Source organism: Equus caballus, chromosome 2, assembly GCF_041296265.1.
Source record: "Equus caballus isolate H_3958 breed thoroughbred chromosome 2, TB-T2T, whole genome shotgun sequence".
In the NCBI taxonomy this organism is placed as follows: Eukaryota; Metazoa; Chordata; class Mammalia; order Perissodactyla; family Equidae; genus Equus; species Equus caballus.
This window is the reverse complement of record NC_091685.1, coordinates 119,785,936-119,810,322: the sequence shown is the minus strand read 5'-3', so window position 1 is coordinate 119,810,322 and position 24,387 is coordinate 119,785,936. Positions and strand designations below refer to the sequence as shown.

Sequence of the window (24,387 nt, the reverse complement as noted above, 5' to 3'; positions counted from 1 at the left end):
ACTTCTAAGATATTCACCAAAATCTTTAATGTAACTTTCAAGGCCTTGCATTATCTATTCCTTACCTTCCTTTTTTTTTTTGGTCTCATCTGTGTCATACTTTACTTGAATCCGTTTCTTCCCTTTTTGCTTGGACAACTCCTACTCACTCATCTTCTGGATGCCAGCTCAAAGTTTATTTCCTACAGAAGTCTTCCCAAAGCATCTCGTACCCTCAGGGATAAATCCTCATACCATCAAGAAACCGTCTTCCGGGGCCGGCCCAGTAGCACAGCAGTTAAGTGTACACATTCTGCTTCAGCGGCCCAGGGTTTGCCGGTTCAGATCCCGGGTGCAGACATGGCACCTCTTGGCAAGCCGTGCTGTGGTAGGTGTTGCACATATAAAGTAGAGGAAGATGGGTACGGATGTTAGCTCAGGGCCAGTCTTCCTCAGCAAAAAGAGGAGGATTGGCAGCAGATGTTAGCTCAGGGCTGATCTTCCACAAAAAAAAAAGAAAGAAAAGAAACCGTCTTCCTTTTCTTCTCAGCACTTCCTCAGGTTATAATTATACCTGAAATAGTAGGATTATTTGGTTAATGTCTGTCTTCCGCTGTCAGTGTAAAGGAAGGAGGAGTCCATGCCTGTTTTTGCTTGCTGTTGAATACTCGGCTCCAAGCTACATGCCTAGTATGTAGTAGATGTTCAGTAAATACTTGTGGACAGAATTAGTGAATATGGTCTTGATTTTTTCATTCCCCTTTGCCTTTGCTACCCGCTGCTCCCTGAAACATTCCTTTCCACTACTTTGGGGCCTGATTCCTCCTCTGGCTGATTTTTGATGCTCCTCATCTGAATATATCCTTCTCAGAGCATGGTAGTTGTTAATTTACCTGTGTGTCTTTCCTGTTAGACTGTAAGCCTCTTGGGAAAATACATTCACTTTTGTATTTTAAATACATAGCTGTGTCTGTCATTCAGTAACCCAGGGAAGTAAGAATAATTAGAACCTTCAGTATCACAGACGTATAAGTGGCGACAGTTTCAAAGAAGTGGGTGGTCAACAATTTCAGTTGCTGCACACAGATTGAGAGGATGAATGATAAAAACTAAAAGACCTCTAAGATCCCTTCTAGTTACTGTTTCCTCTAAATCAGGCTCCTCTTAAAGGGCAGTGACTTGTTCTTTTAACCCATGTTTTCTGTCTTTAACATAATTAGCAAGAAGATTTGTCTCTTTTCTTCTGAGGTATAAAATACATTTTCTGAACATCCATTCTTACTAAATTTGCCTTCATTAGGGAGGGGCTTATTAAACAGTAAATATTATTACTTTATTATTACCACCTATGTTGATGCTATCTCTACCTGGAAAATCTGTTGATGGATCGTCCTTTGAGATTTAAATGATTAGAGCTCCATTGAAGTATTTGATGCTAATTGAAAAACAACGTGTCCATCATCTTCACTGTAACAGTTTTTGCCAGGCATCTGATTTGTAACCTTTCCAATTTTTGTTCAGAAAAAGAGTCTTGGGAAGCTTTTAATTTTTAATAGACTTTGGAACAATTTACCATGATTCTTCGTCATTTATTTATAATGTCAAACAGAAGATATAGGAAAAGACTTTCCTGTTTAATTTTAACAAATATTATACAGAAGAATATGAAGAAAAGGAAAACTCCATTGTAGGATTTGTGGGAATTTTTCATTTGTCTTTAACTTAAGTCACTTTGGTATAAAAGAGTATTTACCTGCTATGCAAAATAACATAGAGAAGCATAAAATACTGCATTTTCAGTCTATTCTTGATGAAACTGGTTTTATCCTTAATAAAAGATCGTCTTGATATCTGCCTTGATAACACTGATAAATATATGCTCAAGAGTCTCCACTTTTATACCACATTACTTTCAGACTTCCAAATTCCTTTACGTGCCCCATTGCTCAGAGTGGATAGCCTGTCTTTCCTCCCTCTTTTCTATCCTTTCCATGTTTGAGTCCACTTTCACATCAGCAGCAGTAGTAGAAGGGATATACGGCAACTTAGTTTACCTCACTTTGAGACTGCTCTCGGGGGCATAAGGATTATGTGTAAATGAATGTCCATGGATGACTTTGGGGAGATCTAGACTGTTTAGAAAGAGGGAAGATAGACTTCTGTTTTCTTTAAATCATTGTTTGTGGAACTATTTCAGCAGCTCAACTTTCACCACAATTAATACACCTGAATACACACATTCTTGAATAGAATGGTGGATTGTTGCCCACATTATTTCTCACCTCCTCCTTCCCCCAGGGTATATGGCTAAGTTCCTGAAAGTAAAATGCACACGTGATGTGACTTTAACCATTTTCCTCACAACTCAGCTTTTTTTGATGTGATCCTGGTGTGTTCCTAGAGGACTCTTCCAGGCTTGTCACCTCACTTTGTCTTTTAGCCTTTTCACCCCCGGCATTTAAGTCTTCCTTCTTGGATTTGCCACATTTACTTTTCTCCTGTACCTCCATCCTGACTCCTGCTCCTTTGCTGAGACATCTCCACTGGGATTCTGACACTCCTCCCCATCGTCTCTCATTTTTAATCTACCCATTTCTCTTACAGCACTCTAGTGCAGGCTGTCATCATTTCTTGCTTAGACTCAAGATTAATTGCATACATTATTCATGTATTCACTCTCTATGCATTTATCCCCACTGATTTCTCTTGGATTCACGTGGTTCCTGGCACTTGCAGGAGCAGCTGCTTTTGTGGACTCAAGTTTACTCCTCTAAATTGAAGGAAACAATGATGGGTTTATTCCCCTGTAGTCACTCTAAATACAGTGAACATTAAGTCTTTGATTTAGGGTAGTGCTTCTTAACTGGAATATTCATTCAGTATTCCCATTTTCATACAGGTAGCTCTGACTCATTCATTTCTACTCCTGTGTAGTGTTTCATTATGTGAATAGGCCATAATTAATTTATTCTTGTGTTGATGAACATTTAGATTATTTCGAGTTTTTGGCTTTTACAAACAACTTCAGTTAACATTCTTATCAATGTCTCTTTGTGCACATCTACAAGAGATTCTTTTTTTTTTTTTTTTAAGATTTTATTTTTCCTTTTTCTCCCCAAAGCCCCCCGGTACATAGTTGTGTATTTTTAGTTGTGAGTCCTTCTAGTTGTGGCATGTGGGATGCCACCTCAGCATGGCTTGATGAATGATGCCATGTCCGTGCCCAGGATTCGAACTGGCGAAACCCTGGGCTGCAGGAGTGGAGCACGCAACCTTAACCACTCGGCCACAGGGCCGGCCCCTACAGGAGATTCTTTAGGTATATATACCTAGGAGTGGGCTTCCTAGGTCATGGCTCATGCACATCTTTTTATTTACTAGAAAATGTCAAACTTTCAAAGTAATTATACCAGTTCATACTTTTACCAACAGTGGATTTTCATTGTTCTACTTCCAAACACTTGGTATTATCAGATATTTTTCCAATCTGTTAATGTGCAATGCTATCTAATATTTGTATTAAAATTTTATTGTATTCCTATACACCAACAGAGAATACATATTTTAAAAATTACTGTCTGTATTAGCAATGAAAAATATAAGAAGTTAGGACTAAATCAATAATGGATGTGTTAGACTAAAACAACATTTAAAAATGAAAAGCTAAAAATAAATGGAGGAGAATATCGTCTTCATGGATAGAAAGATCTCAATTCAGTGCAATTCCAACAATTCCGCTAAAACTTGACAAGCTAATTCCGACAATTTTTATGGAAGAGCAAAGGACCAAAGATGGCCTGCAAATTTTGAGGAAGGCAACTTGCCTATCAGATAATACATTCTAATTATTGAAACCCTGTTGTATTGGCACATGGCTAGACAAATAGGTGAGCAGAACAGTGTGTAATACCCAGGCTCTGTAAATCAACCTGAGGTGTGGTCAGTATCTTCATTTTTAACAAGGTGATTGTTATGTGCCAAAGTCTGAGAATGACTGCTTTAGCAGAACAGCTGTTAGCACTAAACACATATCATTGGAGGCATTTTTATGTATGGTGTCCAGTTCAGGGACCCATACCTTTTCTTTCTTTCTTATCTCTACTGTCAGAGGTATAGTCTCTTGTCCGTAATAATAACATTAATTATATTGATTTTTGCCCAAGGGTGGGCGATGGATGCCTCCCTGGATTTACTGTTGCCATTTTCTCATGTTTTCTGTAATGCCGCCAACATTCACTCCTCTGAGTATCTCTGGTCCATATGAACTTGGGAGTTTTTTCATTGAATTACGTTATCATTTATAAATAAGATTAATTTCAGGTTCAATACCTTTAGTCAAATGTTACAAATATGGAAACGAGTGTGGTTCTTAGCTTCCTATTTGTAAGCAATTATGTTTATATAATAGAAAAATCTTAAATTGTTCTGTACTGATTTACTTTATGGTGTTTTTAGTAAATTTTGGGAGTTTTGTATAGTATGACCCACTTATATGCTAACAGTAGGTCTACAAATGTAGGATGGCCAATCTCCTTTATTCTTAGATTCTTTTTTTTTTTTTTTTTAAAGATTGGCACCTAGGCTAACATCTGTTGCCAATCATCCTTTTTTTTTTTAAGGATTGGCACCTGGGCTAGCAACTGTTGCCAATCTTTTTTTTTTTTTTTTTTCTGCTTTATTTCCCAAACCCCCCAGGTACATAGTTGTATATCTTAGTTGCAGGTCCTTCTAGTTGTGGGACGCCGCCTCAATGTGGCCTGACGAGCGGTGCCATGTCCGCGCCCAGGATCCGAACCCTGGGCCGCCGCAGCGGAGCGCACGAACTTAACCACTCGTCCACGGAGACGGCCCCAATTCTTAGATTCTTAAGAAGTTAATGATGACAGTGTTAACCAGATTTTCTTTTAATTTTAAGTGTCATCAGATTTATTTATCCCCAATATTTAGTGAAAAACTTTATAGGAATAATATAATAAATGCTTTATGAATAGTACAAACTTATTTTTTCTTTTAAGAGTATATTAAAGCATATATTGCAAGCAGCATTACATATAAAATCAGCACACTTCAATTCCCACCTGGACACACAGTGTTGGAAGGTGCACAGCGGTGTTTCCAACTGCAGAACTGGTTCTGTTGAACTTGGAGGGAGGAAGAATTGAGGAAGACCTGAAAGAGACTTATCTATGTTTGATCATGGTTATATGTTGAAAAGAGCCTAGTTATTGGAGTCAGATATTTTACATTCTTTTTATTTGGTACTAAGTCTTAAAAATGCAGTGTGTATTTGAAATAGCCTTCTCAATTCAGACTAGCCACATTTCAAGTGCTCAGTAGCCACAGCTAGTGGCTATCATATTGGACAATGCAGATATCCTATAAGATTACAGTACCTCATAGGATTATTGTGGAAAGGATACATATAAAAATTAAGCTCATACTACATATAAAACCTAGTCCATGGGGCCAGCCTGGTGGCACAGCAGTTAAGTATGCACATTCCACTTCAGCGGCCCGGGGTTCGCTGGTTCGGATCCCGGGTGCGGCCATGGCACTGCTTGCAAGCCATGCTGTGGTAGGCATCCCACATATAAAGTAGAGGAAGATGAGCATGGATGTTAGCTCAGGGCCAGTCTTCCTCAGCGAAAAGAGGAGGATTGGCAGCAGATGTTAGCTCAGGGCTAATCTTCCTAAAAAAAAAACAAACCCTAGCCCATTATAGGTACCCAGTAAATGAGTCTCTCTTTGCTCTCCATTATAGTAATAGCTTGTTGTTATACTTTGTTTTTTGTAGTATCATATATAGTTGGAAACTTCATGTCAATAAAATCTTGACTTTTTTTTCAAGTTGAAGAAAGCAAAATGTTAGTTCTCTAAACTAAGCAGCAGTAATCAAGAGCCAGGCCTTTGCAATAGACATTGCTGCTTTTAGTGATTTTGTTTTTTATCCTTCCTTCTAAGATTTAACTTTTATTGAAGGTTGTTGAAAATGTACTTTAAGTACTTGGTACCAAGTTGCTAGTTTTATACTATGATTCAATTTCTCTTTATCTTGTTTTCTTCTGCTCTTTTTTAGTGGTGCTCCCTTACACACAACTAAAACTTCGTTCTTGAAGAAAATATTCTCAACCAGGATGTGTATACCGTTATGGAATGTTACTGCACAGAACGTGGGAGACTGGAATGAGACAGTCCTGTGATTTTTCCTGTGGCTAGTTTTGTTGTCCCATTGATTCACAGTAGTTTAGTCTGAACAACCACACGGTGATTTCACCTTGTCCCAGGCTCTCGCCCTCAGTCTTAGTGAATTGGATATAGGAAACCAAAAGGCAGGGGCAGTCCCCATGGCCAAGTGGCTGAGTTCATGCGCTATGCTTCAGTGGCCCAGGGTTTTGCCTTTTCGGATCCTGGGAGTGGACATGGCACCGCTCATCAGGTCACGTTGAGGCAGTGTCCCATATGCCACAACTAGAAGGACCCACAACTAAAACAATATACAACTATATACTGGGGGGATTTGGGGGGAAAAAGCAGAAAAAAAAAGAAAGAAAACCAAAAGGCAAATTTAGCAAGTGAAAACAAGAACTATAACTGTCCAGGAACTATATAGTGCTTGTATCTTCAGGTAAGGACATTCTTTCACTATGAATGCAGAATAATGGGATGGAGGTGCTTAGTGAATATAGATTCAGAAACCCCTGGCAGCTCTGTAGAGCTCTCAGGAGGATATTGTCCCTCTCTGGTCAGTTTCCGTATACCCTGCACCAATCAAATGAGGTCTGGGGGATGGCTGTGGTCTTGGTCAGATAATGAGATAATCAGGGAGTCGGAGTCATGCAAGAGCATGATTGTCCTCACTGCTGGTAGGTATGTATAGAGGGGACAGAAATGGGAGACATTACCAAGAGCCAGCACCTTGACCACCTACTAAAGTTAGCTGTGTATCTGTGTATAGTTGGCACAGAACGCAGTGCTCTGCTCTTGAATATAAGTGTAGTGCACCAATTGCTTCCCTTGGTTTGGACAGTGTACCACTTAGCTTTAGGCTTTGCTTCAGCAGTGAAGTCACACTGATGGCTTGTACTGAGATACTTAGTATTCCTGAACTTTATTTACATTATTCAGTTATACCTGCAAGGGGAAGTAAATTCATCAGAGACAGATTCTTCATTGAGGGAAGAGAGTGATGGTTGCAGGGCGAGAGCATATAGCACTTTAAGCATGAATCCTAATGACAGGACGCAGGGCTGCTGGAAGGCTCAACTCATTTTTGTTGTGTGAGAAATGGGGAAAATATAAAAATGGGGGCCCTAGATGCTTAGAGAATTCAGGGTATTTTGTTTATACTGAATATGTTCCATGAACTCTTAGATTATGGAACAACAATACCAAGTCCTCTGTTTCTTAGCAATGATCTCTTATTTGGGTGAGGCTTTGGTTACTTTGTTCTGAGCTGCTTCTGGTTGTATTTGAGAGCCTGCACTTTTCACCCTCTACTGCCTCTGCTCGAGGCATCATCAGTGCCCCAGTGATCTCTTAATGGGCAGTAAAACTGCTTTGCATCCATTAGCCAAGAAAGATTATACCAGGAAAAATAGCACCTATAATTTCATTGCTCTTTTTATTGTTTATGATAACAAAAATTTATTCATGGTAATATAGCACTCTCTTTTACTGAACCATCTGCCCCCTCCACACTCGCATATCACCTGATACTCACGGAGTATTTTGACCCATCCTAACCCCGGGATTCTTCCCAGCTCTTGAGGGAGTGCTTTCTCTCCAAGAAATCTGACGCGTTAGGAACTCTCAGTGTGATTTTGGATCCCATCAGGGATGGGGAGTCCTCTCCTCCATCTATTTAGGCAGCCATAACAGGAACCACATTATAAGTGAGTCTTAGAATCTCCTGGTATCTCCAGTAGTAAAGGAGTTTGTCTCTGTCCTATACCATCTTTCACAGAGTATGGATATATCTTTGGAGCATATATAAAAAAACAGGTGCTTATTTGAGTACATGTAAGTTTCACTAGTAGGAATGGAAAAGTGATTAAATTTTTTTATTTCAGCTTTATTGAAGTATAGTTGGCAAAACTGTAAGGTATTTAAAGTGTATATCATGGTGACTTGATACATGTATACATTGTGAAGATAAATTTAAAGTCAATATTTGGCCCTAGTTGGGAAAATTAATGTAATGGATTATTTGGTTGATGTGTATATGGTTTTTCTTTTTCTTTCATTTGTGTGGGCATGGAAAGAGAACAAAAAGCACCTAACTTTGTATAAACACATGGGATCCCACCATCTTGAGAGAACTACTCTTAGCATATTGGAATATATATTTTTAGATTTTTGTTGTTTTGCATGTTTAACAAAATTCAGAACATACTCTTTATACATTATTTAAGACATCAGTATTTTAACAAGATATTTTTCTTGATACAGTAAAAATAATAATACATTTTAAAACTTAATTGTATTTTTCTCTCTGTAGTAAATATAACAAAGTCATACTACAGGTTTAGTAAATATTAGTACTAATAGAAATTTTTGTTGACTAAACTTTTAAGCTCATAACTAAGTTTAAAAATCTGGACTATTTGTATTGATGGTTCCTTTTTATAAATGTAAGATACTATATGTTAGAGAATTTAAAGTTGCTCTTGAGGAAATGTTTTTAATGCCACTATATTAACTCAGTTTTAGAATTAATTGTGGGGGCTGCCCCAAGGCCAGGTGGTTAAGTTCGCATGCTCCGCTTGGGCGGCCCAGGGTTTCTCTGGTTCGCATCCTGGGCACGGACATGGCACTGCTCATCAGGCCAGGCTGAGGCAGCATCCCACATAGCAGAACTAGAAAGACCTATAACTAGAATATACAACTGTGTACTGGGGAGCTTTGGGGAGGAGAAGAAGAAGAAGAAGGGGAAAAAATGAATTAATTGTGATTTTTAAAGTTATTTTTCTCCCCAGATCCAGGTATTTTAGAACATGCTCAAGAGGTGAGCACTTAACCATAGAGGTAAGTAGAGTCATGAATCTGATTGGATAAAAGTACCTTCAGGAACAACTTTGTTTTTTATTAAGGGGGAAGGATCAGGACCTAAATTTAGTATGGACTATTTATATTTCAATATTATTGCTGCTAGTAAAGAGGGAAAGAATTGGGGTGGTGTGGGGAGGGGTGAATAGGGAGAAGTTTGCAGAAGATTAAGGTCCTATTTTTCTAATAGAATTGCTATTTCCGCTTATGAAGTGGTATTTTTGTTTTTTGTTTCGTCTTTTTTTCCATCCTACACAACCCAGGGAGAGCGTGCTCTTCCATCGGTCGTGGTTCAGTAAGCAGTGATTCTAGAGACAGGTGGCTGGCCTGCCCCGATGCAGAGGTAGCTGAATCAGAGCAGCAGGTTGATTTTAAGCAGCTGCGCTGGATGAATCACTGAGTTGCTTGTTCTTTCTATGTAAAAGACAGTAATAGACTCTGCCATTCACTCAGTCCCTACTGTGTACCGGCTGCTCCCACACACAGTTGATGAATGTCACTGCACGTGATTCTTGTGACGATTCTAGTGAATAGGTGGCAGTCACCTCATTTTACGGGTGAGAAGTGGAGGCTTAGACAGGTGAAGAAGCTGGGCTGTATTCCACAACCTGTAAGTGGCAGGACCTAAATCCAGTCCTCTGCTGTGTGCCTTCAAACTTGAACACCTGCTTCCTTGCCTTCTCTATGAAACAAGGAAGCATGTGAACTAGGAATTAGTTTTAAAAAAAATCACAAACCAATACAAAAAATAAGTTCAAGATAATAAGTTTAGACAGTTTTAAGTCATCTCTTTAGGTTCTTGTATTTTCTAAACCTTTTGGATTCATTGTTTTCTCCATTTTTAAACAACAAAACAATATTAACAATAAAACAGTTTCCTTTCTGTTAAGTGGTTATCAAATTATTTATATTTAAAATACAAATATTTTAATAATAGCAATGACTTTCAGTCATTTGGCATAATAGCATTCATCATGTTATGATTAAATTGTTCACGTATCTCTAGAAAGACTCTCAGCAGTAGCAGCTACCATCTAGTAGATTTTCAGTAAATAGTTATATGAATGAATAGATGAATAAATATAAACATTATGAGAGAAATTCTTATTTGGGTATCTTTTCAGTCCCTGTTTCTTGAGTAATTTTCCTCTTATGACATTAAGTAATTTGTTCTGAACACAAGTGAAGTGGAAAATTCCGGCAGTGTCGGTTTGAAACACCATAAGAAATATTCAATCAGGTGAAAGTTTTAGTTTATAAATTTCTTATTTATGTAGAAAATTGCTTTAATTTTTCTTTTTCATATAAAGTCATAAATTATATGCTTGTCTTGGCTATCTTTTGGACTGTTGAATATATCAAATGAACTAATGTTGAAAAAGACACGACTTATCTTAAAAATATAAAGATATTTTATTTTTGAAGTGAAAAAGTGACAATTTTTTGTGAGATATGTGCCTTAGACAAATATTCTCCCTAACACTTACTTTCTTGTTCTTTCAGTTTGAGAATCTAGTAGAAAGTGATGAGGTAAGTATTTCCACAGTAGTGCAAAACCTGTATTCGTTCTCATTAGTTCTAACAACTGTTTTTAAAATTTTTATTTTATTATCTTCTATTTTAGAACTTTTATTCTTTGGTTTTTGTTTTTACTTTTCAGTCCCTTACCATTTTCTTCTTTTACTAATTTATTTTAGTACATAATTCAGAATTTTCTGCTGTAAACATTTATAATACTATATACATATATAGTATACTATAGATAGTTGCATATATCAGTTACATATATTATATCAGAGAGATAGATATAGCAGGTTTTTTAAGCATTTTATAGAATTCTATAGCATTTAAAAAGGGATATTTCTAACCATTTGCCATTAGGTAGGTAAAATTCCTGAGCAATCCAGAGCAGACCCATTCTTTAACCATAGTTTTCATAGATTTCTGAAGGTAGAATTTATACATGTTTATTCTACAATCACTTTTGACTACCCATTTATCTTTTTTATCAGTTATTCCTTGTGTTGGCTTTTTGTATTTAATCTCATCTAAAACTCAATTTTTTAACCATATTTTTATTTTTTTATTTTTGAGGAAGGTTAGCCCTGAGCTAACAGCTGCTGCCAATCCTCCTCTTTTTGCTGAGGAAGACTGGCCCTGAGCTAACATCCATGCCCATCTTCCTCTGCTTTATATGTGGGACGCCTACCACAGCATGGCTTTGCGAAGTGGTGCCATGTCTGCACTCAGGATCCGAACTGGCGAACCCCGGGGCCCCCGAAGCATAACGTGTGCGCTTAACCGCTGCACCCCCGGGCTGGCCCCTTAATCAATTTTAAGATGCATCCCAAGTACAGAAATGTTAAAATATGAAAAAAAAAAAAAAAAAGTACTTTTTAGAATTAGGGAAATGTGGTGTATATTTCTTATGCACTGATATAGTTCAAAGACTTTTAGTTTATATGTTAATTTCCAACTTCACTCAACTAATTATATGAGTTTGTGCAAAGTACACAATACTAGTCTGAGTGTAAATTAGCATATTTAACAGTTCTGAGAAGAACTATTAAAGAAACTTTTAAAGAAAATTACTTAAACTTGTTCAACCAAGCATTTCCAAATTAATTTGGGTATAAATTCTTTTTGAAAATAGTAATACATATTTATTACCATCTGGTAGGACACATTTGGGAAACTCTTAGCCTTTTGTTTTCCCAGTAAAATTTCTCCCAAATATTTTAACGTTTCATAGAACCTAGTTTCTTTCCCTTTTTAAAGGTCACTTTAATTCCATGTATTTCTTAAAACAAGTGTAAGCAAATGCTTAACATGATATTTTTTAAGTTTCTGACAAGTACTAAATGTAAGAGTTCTTTCTCCCAGCATCATCTGCTTTTTAAAAGAATTTGTGGTTTCATGTGTTTTCCTAAGGTGCTTTTTGTTTGGTTGAGTTTTTTGTTTGTTTTTGTTTTTGCTAACCAGTCTTTCCCACTCTCATATCATATTTCATATTTGTTTTAGTTGGACATCATCCTGTTTTGTAGTGCTATTTCCTACATTCTTTTGGGCCATTTGGAATTTTATTCCTGTTGTTACTTAGTCATATATTTTAACTATCAGATGTGAATAGCTTAAATGTGTAAGAAAGATGTCTAAATCCAAATTAGTCTTGAAAGTAGTTATGGTTTGCTTTGGAGGAAAAAACTGTAGGTAATTTCATCACCCTGTGAAAGAAAACAAACACAGTTGCTTCTTCTTATTTGTGGTAGTTAAGTTCTATAAAATTGCAGTGAATGCTGAATTAGTGACTACCAGAACATTGCTCCTTGGGGAAATACAGAGTTAGGTTCCTGTGAGCTTCTGGTCACAACATGTTTGTCAACCGATCAGTAGATAACCTTGCTTCACGTTTCTGTTTGACACCTTATTTTAATATATATTACTGATTTGTTAAGTTTGAACTTACAGTCAACAGCCTATAATTCATGCCTGAACGAAGTTTATCTAACACGTATTTTCTGTATAAGGCACATCACAACATTCTTCGGATTAGGAACATTAGACAGCACTACACATGGAGGTCATTTTAAACAGTGAAATTACCAACAAAAGAGCACGCAAATGCAGAAGACCTGGTGCTAAATAGACTGTGACGAGGACGCAGCACGAGAGCTGAAACGAGCAGGCAGAGCCTTACTGTGTTCTCCCTCAGCTGGGACTGTACCTATTGGGCAACTCAAATTTTCTGGTGCTCTCCGCAAGTCTGAGAATGACCACAGAAGTACAGGGAGTATTGGTGTTGATGTTACAAATAAATTTGAGATCATAGGTGAATTTGCAAATAGGGAATCTGCAAATAACAAGGATCAACTGTAAATGATGAGGGCATAGAGAATATGTTGTCTAGTACCTCCTGACCCCAAAAGGTCATTTCGTATAGAATACATATTTGTTAGAAAAAATTAAGAAATGTCCAGCAATTAGTTGTTATATAGTTAAGCCAGATGTTAAACTAAATTTTGCCTTGGAGAAATAGTAAAATTTTAAGGCGTTTTGTTTAAAACACTTTTAATAATGAAATTTGTTTACCATGATAAAAAGAGATAAGCAGAAAATATTGTGATTAAATAATTTTATTGGCTTGCCTTAAATAGAATTCAGCTAATGAAATTTCTTTAATTGTTTAATTAATTTTTGTACAGGGGGAAAGCCCAGGAAGCAGTCATAGGTAAGACCATTTTTTAAAAAAGAACAAAACAACTTCTATGTGAACTATAAGAAGCCCTCTGAGAGTCCAGGCTCCGTCATTTGCTTGCTTTGAGGCATTAAACATCAGGACCTTAGTTTTCTCTTTCTCTAAGACTGAGGCAAATAATAACATATCTCCAAAGATTGTTTCAAACATTGAAGAATTTAATGTACATAAGTGCCTAGGTTCTTCCTGTTGAACCTAAGTTTTTATGTATTTTTAGTTTTTAAAAAAAAATTTAATATTGATAAATACATTTCCTTGAATTTTTTAAACATTATCTCCCTTTTCCTTCCTTATGACATTCTAAAACTTGTTTTACTAATAACATTTTTTATCTTTCAATAGTAACTAGAACCTTGACACTCTTAATTTATTTAAGCAGCCTCTTTATATTTTTTTAAATTACATGAGCTACTTGAAAAAGAACCATCTAAGTCAAAAGAGAGTTCTTAATATCAAGAGAATATTTTCGTATACTGTTTCATATTTTCAATGTATATTCTTTACCTTTCTTAGTTTAGCAAAGATTTATTAAACAACTCTCATGTGGCCAGGCACTGTGCTGAACGCTGGGATTTAAAAAGCAGACATGAGGGGCCAGCCCCATGGCCGAGTGGTTGGGTTTATGCTCTCTGCTTCAGCAGCCCAGGGTTTTGCCAGTTCAAGTCCTGGGCATGGACATGGCACCGCTCATTGGGCTGTGCTGTGGTGGCGTCCCACATGCCATGGCTGGAAGGACCCACAACTGAAAATATACAACTGTGTGCCAGGGGGCTTTGGGGAGGAACAAGGAAAAATAAAATCTTAAAAAAAAAAAAAAGCAGACGTGGTTCTCTACATTAGAAGAAAGAATATCCTGGTATGGGAGATAGTCCGTGGAGATGATAATTTCAATGTGAGGTGGGAAAAGCGATTAAATAGCAGTTATAAACACACAAGGAAAACCTAGAGGAGAAACCCTTTGCCCAAAATGTGTAAGAGGAGGTATGTCCAGGTAGACTTCTTTAAGGAGATGCACCTGGGTTGATACTTGAAGGATTGGTAAGTGGTAACTATCCAGAGGAGGAGAGCATTCCAGATAGAAGAAATGGCATGAACAAAGTGGGAGAACTGCCTGGAAGGAGGCAGAGGGGGACTTTGTGGAGTGATGGAAATGCTTTGTATCTTGCTTTGGGTGGCAGTTACATGAGTGTATAGTTGTCAAAACTTAATGAACTGAACACTTAAAATTTGTATTTTGTTTTATGTAAGTTATATCTCAAAAGACCAAAAAAAAGAAAGAAAGAAAGCAAAAGCCCTAGGCAGAAGTTAGGGCTAGAGGAGCAGAAGTAGGAGACGTTAGCTTACACGGATCTGGTTAAAACCATGATAATTATCAAGATCACCTGCCTGAGGTTGGGAAACAGGAGGAAAACAGCCAAGAGGCAATGGACAAAAAGAACCAGGAGAGCATGGAAAGCCAAGGAAGGAGGTGGGCAGACAGACGGAATGGAGGGGATGGTCAGCACTGTCACATGAAGCTGAATACGATAAGGACTTAAAACTGTCTGTTGTGTTTGGCAACATAGAAGCCATCACTTACCTTTGCTAGAGTTATTAGAGCGATGAAAGTGGAGGTGGACTACTGTGAGTTGAGTAGAGAATGGGAGGTAAGGACACAGAAGGTCGAAGAAGCACAGTAGTTAAGATTAAGGAGCTGGTCTACTTGGGTTCAAATTCTAGCTCTGCCGCCTAGGAACTAAGTGACTTACTTGGGCATAATCTGTCTTCAGCTTATTTCCCTCATATGTATGATCTCTATACCTACCTTATAGGGTTGATGTGAGGACTGACGTTAGTTAATATATGTAAAGCACTCACAAGAAAGCCTGACACATAGTAAGTGCTAGATGTGCTATCAATATGCGTTTAATTTTCAGGAATTTTGGCTGAAACGAGGAGAGAGGGAGCGGTAGCTAGAGATAGATATAGGTCGAATGAAAATGTTTCCTTCTTCCTTTTTTCTTTCTTCCCTTCTTACTTCACATGGAAGAGAGGTGAATCCTAGGCTAAAGATGAAAGAGAGGTGCTAAGTGATGGAGCAATATCCCAGAGAACTCTCTGGAGTGGCGGAGGGAAGGTGGCATCACTGGTGAATGAATCAAGAGTATCAGTGTAGCAGGTGGCCTTGAACGAGTTAAGGAACGCCACCTCTTTAGAGGGCAGAGGGAAGAAGAGGAAGGGCAGACTCAAGTGGGAGGAGGAGTGGCAAGAAGTTGAGGGAATTGATGTTTGATGCTCCCCATATCTCAAAGTGGGGAGAATTTAACTTCTAAGGGAAAAGTTCAAATGAGGAACTTAAGGAGTATGTGAAGGTTTCGAAGTAGTTAACATAGGATGTGAGAGGGAGTTGCCCATGTATAAGTACAGGGTTATTGCTGGGGCCTGAGGGCCAATAGATGTTGGATTTTCTCTAGCAGCTCTCAGCAGAAAGGGCTAATCACAGAAATGATCCAAGGTCAGAGAGTGAGTAAGCTAGGAGAGTAAGACTTATTGATAGGAGTGCAAGAAAGGGAGCATATTGATGATAAAATACTTCACGTTTGCCATGGTGTCCACGTTAGTTTAGGTGAAGTGAGGCCAGGAGAGGATCAGGATGGATAGACTGGGAGGAAAGGGAAGGATCAAGGGCCTGGGGTGGCCAGAGTGACTGAGCAGGATAAATAGTGGGAATGAGCATTGAGGGTCCCAGAGGGTGTGAGGGCTGGGGTGGCAGTGTAGCTTACTGAAGTTTTTATTTTATGATGAACGTTTTGGGATATGGTCAGATGGCTGAAGCAGAGCCAAAGTGAAGGTAAATGCAGTCCACATTTCTTAAAAGTTGTAGTGCTAAAAAATACGCTGGGAATACATCATCTTATTCAACTTATATCCCAAATTATATCATGTTAGAATGTATGCTCTTTCACTCTCACAATTGATATTATAGCATCAAATTGCTTTAATACATTTTTTACAGTAAAATTTCAGAATTTCACTGGTTTTATGAGTGTTTTATTTGGACTTGGATTCATCAGAAGTTTTTTTTTATTTTCTTTCTTTTTCTCCCTCATTTTTCGCTGTAAGGCCTCTTACTGAGGAAGAAATTGTTGACCTGAGAGAGAGGCATTATGATTCTATTGCTGAAAAACAGAAAGATCTTGATATGAAAATTCAAAAAGAGGTAAATAGTCTTTTATGTTGCTTACATATATGTTATCATAAAACCTCTGTTTATAGGGGAAAGTTGTCATTAAATAATATATTGCATATGATCAGTCATTGGACTTATAGTTAGATATATACAGATGGAAATGATTTAAAAGTCAAAAAGTTATTCCACCCTATTATAACTTGTTTTAATTTATCAGAAATGAGATGCTGCCCCAAAATAAAGATAATACATTTTATAAAAATAATTTTTTAATTCACAAGTAGGGACTCTGACAAGATAGATCCACCTTTGTGTTTAAAACCAACTTTAAAAAATTACTCTATTTCACAATAAGTATTTTTTTTGTCTTTTTGTTTGTCTTGCATTTATTTATTCTTAGTAAGTGAATCAGGTACTTCTAATGATCATAAATGTTATATTTATTTTAATATATTTATGGAAATGGCCTGTAATTACAGTTTTGCTATTTACTAAACTAAATAGAATCATTCATATTCCATTATACATTTAAAAATAGTCTATTTAGTGCCAATTAGTGATTTCAATAGCATTAACTTAAGCTACACAAAAGATGCTAATATTAGGCTAAAGAAAAAAATTGTGTTGAAATTTGATTTTTCAGTTTGATTTGATATACAATAGATTATCAGTAAAGCATTTTGGATGCTGTAGTGAATGGCAAGAACTTAAATGTAAAGTAATTGTAAAGTAATTTTTTAATAGCCTGATAGTAAAATTCAGGACATGTGCATCAATGAGGTGTGGACTTTGTGAAAGCTTCCTGCACTGTGGTGGACGGTGACATGATTGGCCTTAGTTTTAAAGACCTTGGAGTTACCAGAACCAAAACCATTAAACTTGTCAGGGTGATAGGCATTGGAACAATTGTTGAGAATGAAGGTCATTGCATGTTCTAAAGAAAGAAACAGTTTTATCTTTATGCAAATTAGAGGCTACTACAGCTTCTGAAAAATTCTGTAATATATTTGATATCATTTGAATTATTTTGTAAAAAGAGAAATTGAAACGAGATATCACAAAAATTTCAATTCTGTTATGCTTCGTAGAGATCATTTTTTTAATAATTTATTTTTTATTTTATAAATAGAGACATTTTATTTTTAGAGCAGTTAGACAGGTTCTGATTTTTGTTAATCCTTATTGTTTTGTTCATGCACAGTTAGCCTTACAAGAGGAGAAGTTAAGACTAGAAGAAGAAGCTTTATACGCTGCACAGCGTGAAGCAGCCAGGGCAGCAAAGCAGCGAAAGCTCTTGGAGGTGAGGGAGAGGCCCCCGCGCACGTCAGGGCTGCTCTTCTCCTGATTCTTTCCGACAAAGCTTAGTTGGCACTTTTTTCCCCCTAAAATCAAGGGCTTCTTGTTTAACCACTAATGTATTGATGCATATATTCTTAGGAATTTTAAAGGCAAATTAGTTGGTCTTTCATAGCCAGAAATAACATCAAATCATGTGCTTGATACTGAATGCTGTTTAGCTTTAATTTAGCAGAAGCTAATTCTTGTTTATCCCAAAGATGAAATTTAGTTTTCCAAAACCCAGACTTCTTTTGGGAAAATAAATATATTCTTAGATGGAAACATTGCAAAACCAGCCTTTAAATATAATTTCTGTAGCATTTTTGAGTTTTTGTTTTAACAGTTCCTTGAACTGCTAGAATTCCTTGTACTTCCTAGAATTGCTAAGCCGGGCAATTTTGCTCCATAGAAATAGTGTATTTTTCTTTTCTTTATTCTTGTGTCTTTAAGAGATTGGGAGTTTGAGTCTTGAGAAATCTTTGGCATATTATCAGAGAAGGCAACACATTTATCATATCTTTCGTGCCATATGCTCATATTGTATTACCATAATACCATACAGCTGTTAATCATAGACATTTCTGGAGCCCTGGCTAAGCGTCAGGAACTGTTCTAAGTAGTTCACATGTTTTACCTTACTTAATCCTCACAGCAGTCCTAGGAGATAGGTTGTGTTTTTAATCCCCATTTTGTAGATGAGAAAACCAAGCGACAGAGATGTTAAGTAACTTGCTTGATCCTACAGCTAATAAATGGCGGAGCCAGAGTTCAGGCACAGGATTGCTTAGCCAGTATCCTGCTTAGTATCTCCCTCTGTATTTGGCCTGTGTGAACTCGCCACGGTAGTGTTAACTGATCATGTCACATAGTAATTGTTGTAACTTAGAGAAACTGAAAAACCGTGTGTATTATATTGCTGTGTGATTTCTAATGTGACCTGTGCCCTTTATCTCTCTCTCTCTCTTTTTGGTATTTCAGCAGATTAATTAGATTATATGGGGAGTATCTTTTTTTTTATAGTAAGTTCTAAATAGTGGGAAAGTTTAAAATTAACCTTCTACTAAGAAATAATATTTTTCTGGGTATAATTTAGACACCTCTTTTTACTATAATAAATTCTCTACTGCTCACCTTTTAAAGACCAGAAGCATTCCATATGCAGCATCTGTTTGAGTTCTCTTGAGTTTTTTCTTCCCTGACTAAATATTGGTATAGGAACACATAACAAGTGTATACAACATACACTAACCACAAAGATACTCAGATACCTGTACATACATTTGGTTTTCCCAATAGCGCCGTGGGTTTGCTGGGTCAGTATTAGTATTACAGCCATCTGTAATTTACAGATGAAGAAACAGAAAGTGAAGGACATGCAGGGACACACAGCTAATAACTGTCAGAGCCACAACTCTGACAGAGTCTTCTGAATCCTTTGTTTTTGTTATTTCTGAATTAACTCATCCAGGTCTTCTAGATCTTTCGTTTTCTTGCTACTTATTTCACCCAGAATAGAACTTCATTTACTGTTTTTAGCTATTTCTTTCTTGCCCCTCATCTTTCCAGTTATTAGAAGTTCTTAGGTGTAATATGAATGTTGAGTACACCAATATATATTTGTTTTAAAAGTTATTTTTAGTAACAGTATGAATATTCTGACCGCTTAAGGATCAGAAACTGAGAAATTCTACTCATAATTAGAAGGGAGCAGTGATGCATTTAAGGAAAAAGACTAAAATAGAATAACTTTTTAAGTTTTATTTTTCTAGAAACTAGAAAAAAATCCTTTTCAGTGTTGCATGAATGGTTTTAAAAAATATAATTTTATAACAGAGTGATTTTGTATTGCCTTATGTTTCCAAAGCAAGAAAGGCAGAGAGTTGTGCAGCGATACCACCCTTCAAGCAATGGAGACTATCAAAGGTAAACCCTCCCTTTGTGGTAGAAAACGTTATTTCCAAAGAGAACACAGGTCGCCTGGATGTTTGTACACGTATCCACATTCATGTTCCCTAAAATAGTACTGCTTTTCAAAGACATTGTCTTGTAAGAATACTGAGCACATTTGCTTTCTTTATGTTGGAAAGTGATCATGTATTTGAATTGACTTTACTGCATTTTTAAGAGTGGCCACATCTTCCATATAGAAGATCATGCAGCAGCACACTGAATGCCTTGATACATTGTTTATGCCCGGGTCCTTTGTGGTTGCCTTAGCCCCTCTCTTGTTTTATAAAGTTATGCGTGATCATTTTGGGGAAGACACATTTCAGATGTCACCTTTCCACGAGTGTTTCCTGCTCACTCAGAGAACCTCATTCATGCGTCATTATGGTAAATTGTGAAGTTGGGCTTATGGCTGAGCTTTGGATTTTGACTTCAACATTAACCAAAATCTTACTGTTTTTAGTTTACTGTTAGCATTAAGAAAATTAAGACCTATTTTCATTAGATTATTCAGTTGTACAGTGATTATGAATTTGTGTTGGATAGACCTTCAAGCCAAAATGCCTTCATTAACTTAAGCGTGCATTATGTTGCATCTACTGTGAATATATAAAAAATTTATTTCACTTTTATTACAGTTCGGGACCAGAAGACGACTTTGAATCTTGTTTGAGAAATATAAAGTCACAGTACGAAGTTTTTCGAAGTAGTAGTAAGTCTTTTAAAATATCTGTGTAGGTTTTAAGTTTACTTTATGCTACGTTAAACAGATAATTGGAGATCCTGGCTCTGTTTCTATAGAAGAACTTCCTACCCTTCAATTCGTGTTGCCCAGATAGGTCATTAACTAGTCCATAATTATACAATTTTATCTTTCCTTTTTTAAAAGGAGTTGGAGCAAAGAAAAATCTCAGGCTATTTCTGTAGATCCGTAGAGGGAGTCAAGCACTCCTTTTTCCATTTCTCTTCTGAACCCACCTTTCCCCTCCCACAAAAAGAGAAGATGGGAGGAAATAGTACAAAAGTGTACTTAATCTACTTATTACAAACTGATTTATAAGATTAAAATGTTGTTCTCCAAGTTTCTAGAGTCAAAACTCCTATGCTTTCCAGTAATGGAAGTATAGTTGTGGTTCCTTTTGAAAATACAGATTGCTCTTTATTTGTTTTATCATATTTATTTTTTCATTTGTTCTTTTGTCCCTCTTTGAAATTGACTATTAAAAATATTACCTAGACGGGGCTGGCCCCGTGGCTGAGTGGTTAAGTTTGCGCGCTCCGCTGCAGGCGGCCCAGTGTTTCTTTAGTTCGAATCCTGGGCGCGGACATGGCACTGCTCATCAGACCACGCTGAGGCAGCGTCCCACATGCCACAACTAGAAGAACCCACAACGAAGAATACACAACTATGTACCGGGGGGCTTTGGGGAGAAAAAGGAAAAAATAAAATCTTTAAAAAAAAAAAAATATTACCTAGAGTTCATCATATTTGAGAAGTTTATAATTCATTTAAATTTGCATGTTTACTGTGCTAGATGACAAAAAAATTAAAACGAAAGAAAGGAAAAAAAGCCCTTCATACTGTTCCTAACAGAAACTTAGTAATGTAATGATTTCAATAATTGTTTCTTAGGATGTTAAAGGGAATAATAATATCTGGAGAGAGACAATTACTGCAAAATAAATGTTTGTGGTAAAAGAGTACACATGGCCACATTTAATTGTATTTGGTGTATATTGTAGGACTTTCATCAGATGCTACAGTTTTGACACCAAATACAGAAAGCAGTTGTGATTTGATGACCAAAACTAAATCAACTAGTGGAAATGATGACAGCACATCCTTAGATCTAGAGTGGGAAGATGAAGAAGGTATTTCATATTCACAATTTTACCTGAGTTAATTTAATACCTAATTTAATTCAATCTTTGTTAATTTCTAGAAATCTACTTGGTATTTTACTTTATTTAAACTGAAATGACTGGAAGGCCTTGAAAAATCAGCATAAAAATTTCTTAGACTCTTATTATATTAGTGATTATCATTTGTTGATAAATTGTTTAGAAAGTTGCTTAGTTCTTAATGTTTTTGGAGATTTAAAAATTGAATGATGGGGCTGGCTCTGTAGCCAAGTGGTTAAGTTCGTGCTCTCTGCTTTGACAGCCCAGGGTTTCGCTGGTTCAGATCCTGGGCGTGAACATGGCACCACTTGTCAGGCCACGCTGAGGTGGCTTCCCACATGCCACAACTAGAAGGACCCACAACAAAAATATACAACTATGTACTGGGGGGATTTGGGGAGAAAAAGCAAAAAAAAAAAGATTGGCAACAGTTGTTAACTCAGGTGCCAATCTTAAAAAAAAAAAATTGAGTGTAAATTTCTCATTTTACGGTTTTTGTAATCCAGCCCATGATACTGCTCAATAAGAATAATCACTGCCCCCTTGTGGGCAACGTAAAGCCGAATTTAGTTAACTTTGGGTTCATTGTAAGTTAACAATTTGTTAGTCTTTCTGGTAGTACAAAAGGTGTAACACACACATGAGTTTGAATTTTAGCTGATATGTCTTCGTAGCTGTAGTACTTTAGGTAGATTTCTTAATCTCTCTCAGCCATAGTTTATTCATCACAAAAAGGGAATAATCAACCTCCTTTAAAGGATGATTATTCACTGTTGTATTCTCAGGGTCTAAAAATGCCCAACACATAACAGGCAGTCAGTAAATATTAGAACAAATGAATGAATAAATGTTGTGAGGATTAAATAAAATTTATATAAAACACCCAGCACAGGATGTAGCACATGGCAAGTACTCAAAATTATAGCTAAAATGTGGATTTTTTTTAAAGAAAAGTCTATTTCACTGAATAAGGCCCAAGTTTTCATTTTCATTTTAAGAAATCAGTAATCCAAAAAGGAAGAACCAATTACAGAACATAGGGCTTTAAGAACAATAGTAAGCATTAAGTATTTCATAGAATTTTGAGATGGAATGGACCTTAGATCCTCTAAACAAGCTATTTGTTTTGTCAGTAAAAAAACAGATATACAGTGGCCTTGAATAACTTTACCAAAGATTGCATCAACTTCCTTAAATCGTCTTCTCAGCTAACACTGTTTCCCCAATCCTGTATTTAGATTATTGCATGTTTGGATCCCAGTTAGCAGACTTTAAACTTATTTTTATTTTAGCATCTGTTCAATTTGAACAAAGCCTTTCAGGTTTTTCAATTCCTAATTCTGCATCCACGCTGTATGCTGATAAAATGACTTTTGAGGTTATTATGCAAGTCATTAACAGAACTATTAAACTAGACGAGATAGAAGACACAGCCCACTAGAAATCTGTTTATAGACTGCTGTGCAGTCCAGCTTCCTTTAGACATAGTGTTACTCAATTGGATACAAGCCCACAAAGTTATATTAGCATCCAGCTATGTTTTTATCTCGTCTATAGGGATAACTTGCTTTGCTGGGTTGAGTCTTTCTCATTTTTCAGGAGTGACAGACAACAGTGCTCAGAAATTTAAATGTTCTTTTATTATTGTAGGATCTGATTCTTTAAGGTCAGAAAACAAAATTATTAAATGTGTCTAGGGATGTTATAGTCTCTTTTCTAGTCCTAGATTTTAATTCTGTTACCAATGTTGATTCTGTACTTATAAATTCCAGTTTCTTTTCTGTCATCCCTCTCTTCCTTCTACCAAAACGACATTTTTTTCTTCCAAGATTTTTGATGCTTTCACTGTACTGACCAGTTTCTTTCTGTTCAGAATTAGATCCAGAACAGTTTTCCCTAGAATTGTCGCTATTCTGTTGTGGTAGAGTCAGAATAACAGAAGAGCACCGACTTCGGAGCCAGACTGAATGGATTTAGATTCTTGCTCCATCACTTCTGTAGCTGTGTGACCTTGGCCAGATCACATTCCTTTACCGTAGAATGGGGGATAATGACAGCACTGTATGTAACTTCGCAGAGTTGTTGAAGATCAAATCAGCTAATGTATGTGAAGTGCAAACAACATAACTGGAACCTAGCAAATGCTGGAAAGGTATATGTTGTTAGCATTAGCATTAGAGTTATATTATCTCTGGGAAATGAAATTGTCCTCTGGGCAGGAAAGGACTTTGGCAGACACACTGATTTGGCCATTTAAGACTAATAGCAATTGAAGTCCTCCATCCATTCTGCTTTATTTATGGCGCTTCAAAAATTTCACCTTAGTAGATGCTCAGTGTTGCATCAAAACTGTCCTTTTCTGAATCTACAGGAAGATATATTTATACTGAGTCATGAAGAAGGAATATCAGTTAGTTGATGAAAGAGATGGGAGACAAACAGGGAGAGGGTAGCATTCCAGGCAGATAAGTATAATGTAGCAGATAAGAATGTTACAAATAATTGCTCCTCAAAAATTTTGGAGATGTTAGAAAAATATTTCTAAGTGGTTTGAAATATATTTTCACTGAGGTGCTCAGACTAACACACAGAAAATATTGTTTACTCCATTCTTTCCTTCTATCTTACATTCAGTCCATCAGCAGGTCCTATAGCCAACAGCTTCAAAACACATATGCAGTATGAGAATCTGATCAAGTCTCATCACTTCCTCTACTTCCATCTGGTTCAAGACACTTTTCTCTCTCACCTG

At 36.7% G+C, this 24,387-nt stretch overlaps 1 protein-coding gene across 3 annotated transcripts in view; it reads left to right on the top strand.

Annotated features, from left to right (window-relative positions):
* AP1AR (adaptor related protein complex 1 associated regulatory protein) overlaps positions 1-24,387 on the top strand; it is a 34,574-nt gene that overhangs the window by 7,302 nt on the left and 2,885 nt on the right. Inside the window, exons 2-9 of one of the 3 annotated variants that reach the window (XM_023636737.2) lie at positions 8,955-9,003; positions 10,528-10,554; positions 13,227-13,252; positions 16,382-16,478; positions 17,650-17,748; positions 19,651-19,709; positions 20,372-20,445; positions 21,477-21,605. In XM_023636737.2, the coding sequence (XP_023492505.1) occupies positions 8,955-9,003; positions 10,528-10,554; positions 13,227-13,252; positions 16,382-16,478; positions 17,650-17,748; positions 19,651-19,709; positions 20,372-20,445; positions 21,477-21,605 (560 nt within the window). The remainder of the gene's footprint in view (positions 1-8,954; positions 9,004-10,527; positions 10,555-13,226; positions 13,253-16,381; positions 16,479-17,649; positions 17,749-19,650; positions 19,710-20,371; positions 20,446-21,476; positions 21,606-24,387) is intronic. The other 2 variants (XM_023636739.2, XM_023636740.2) reach the window with 2 other exon arrangements.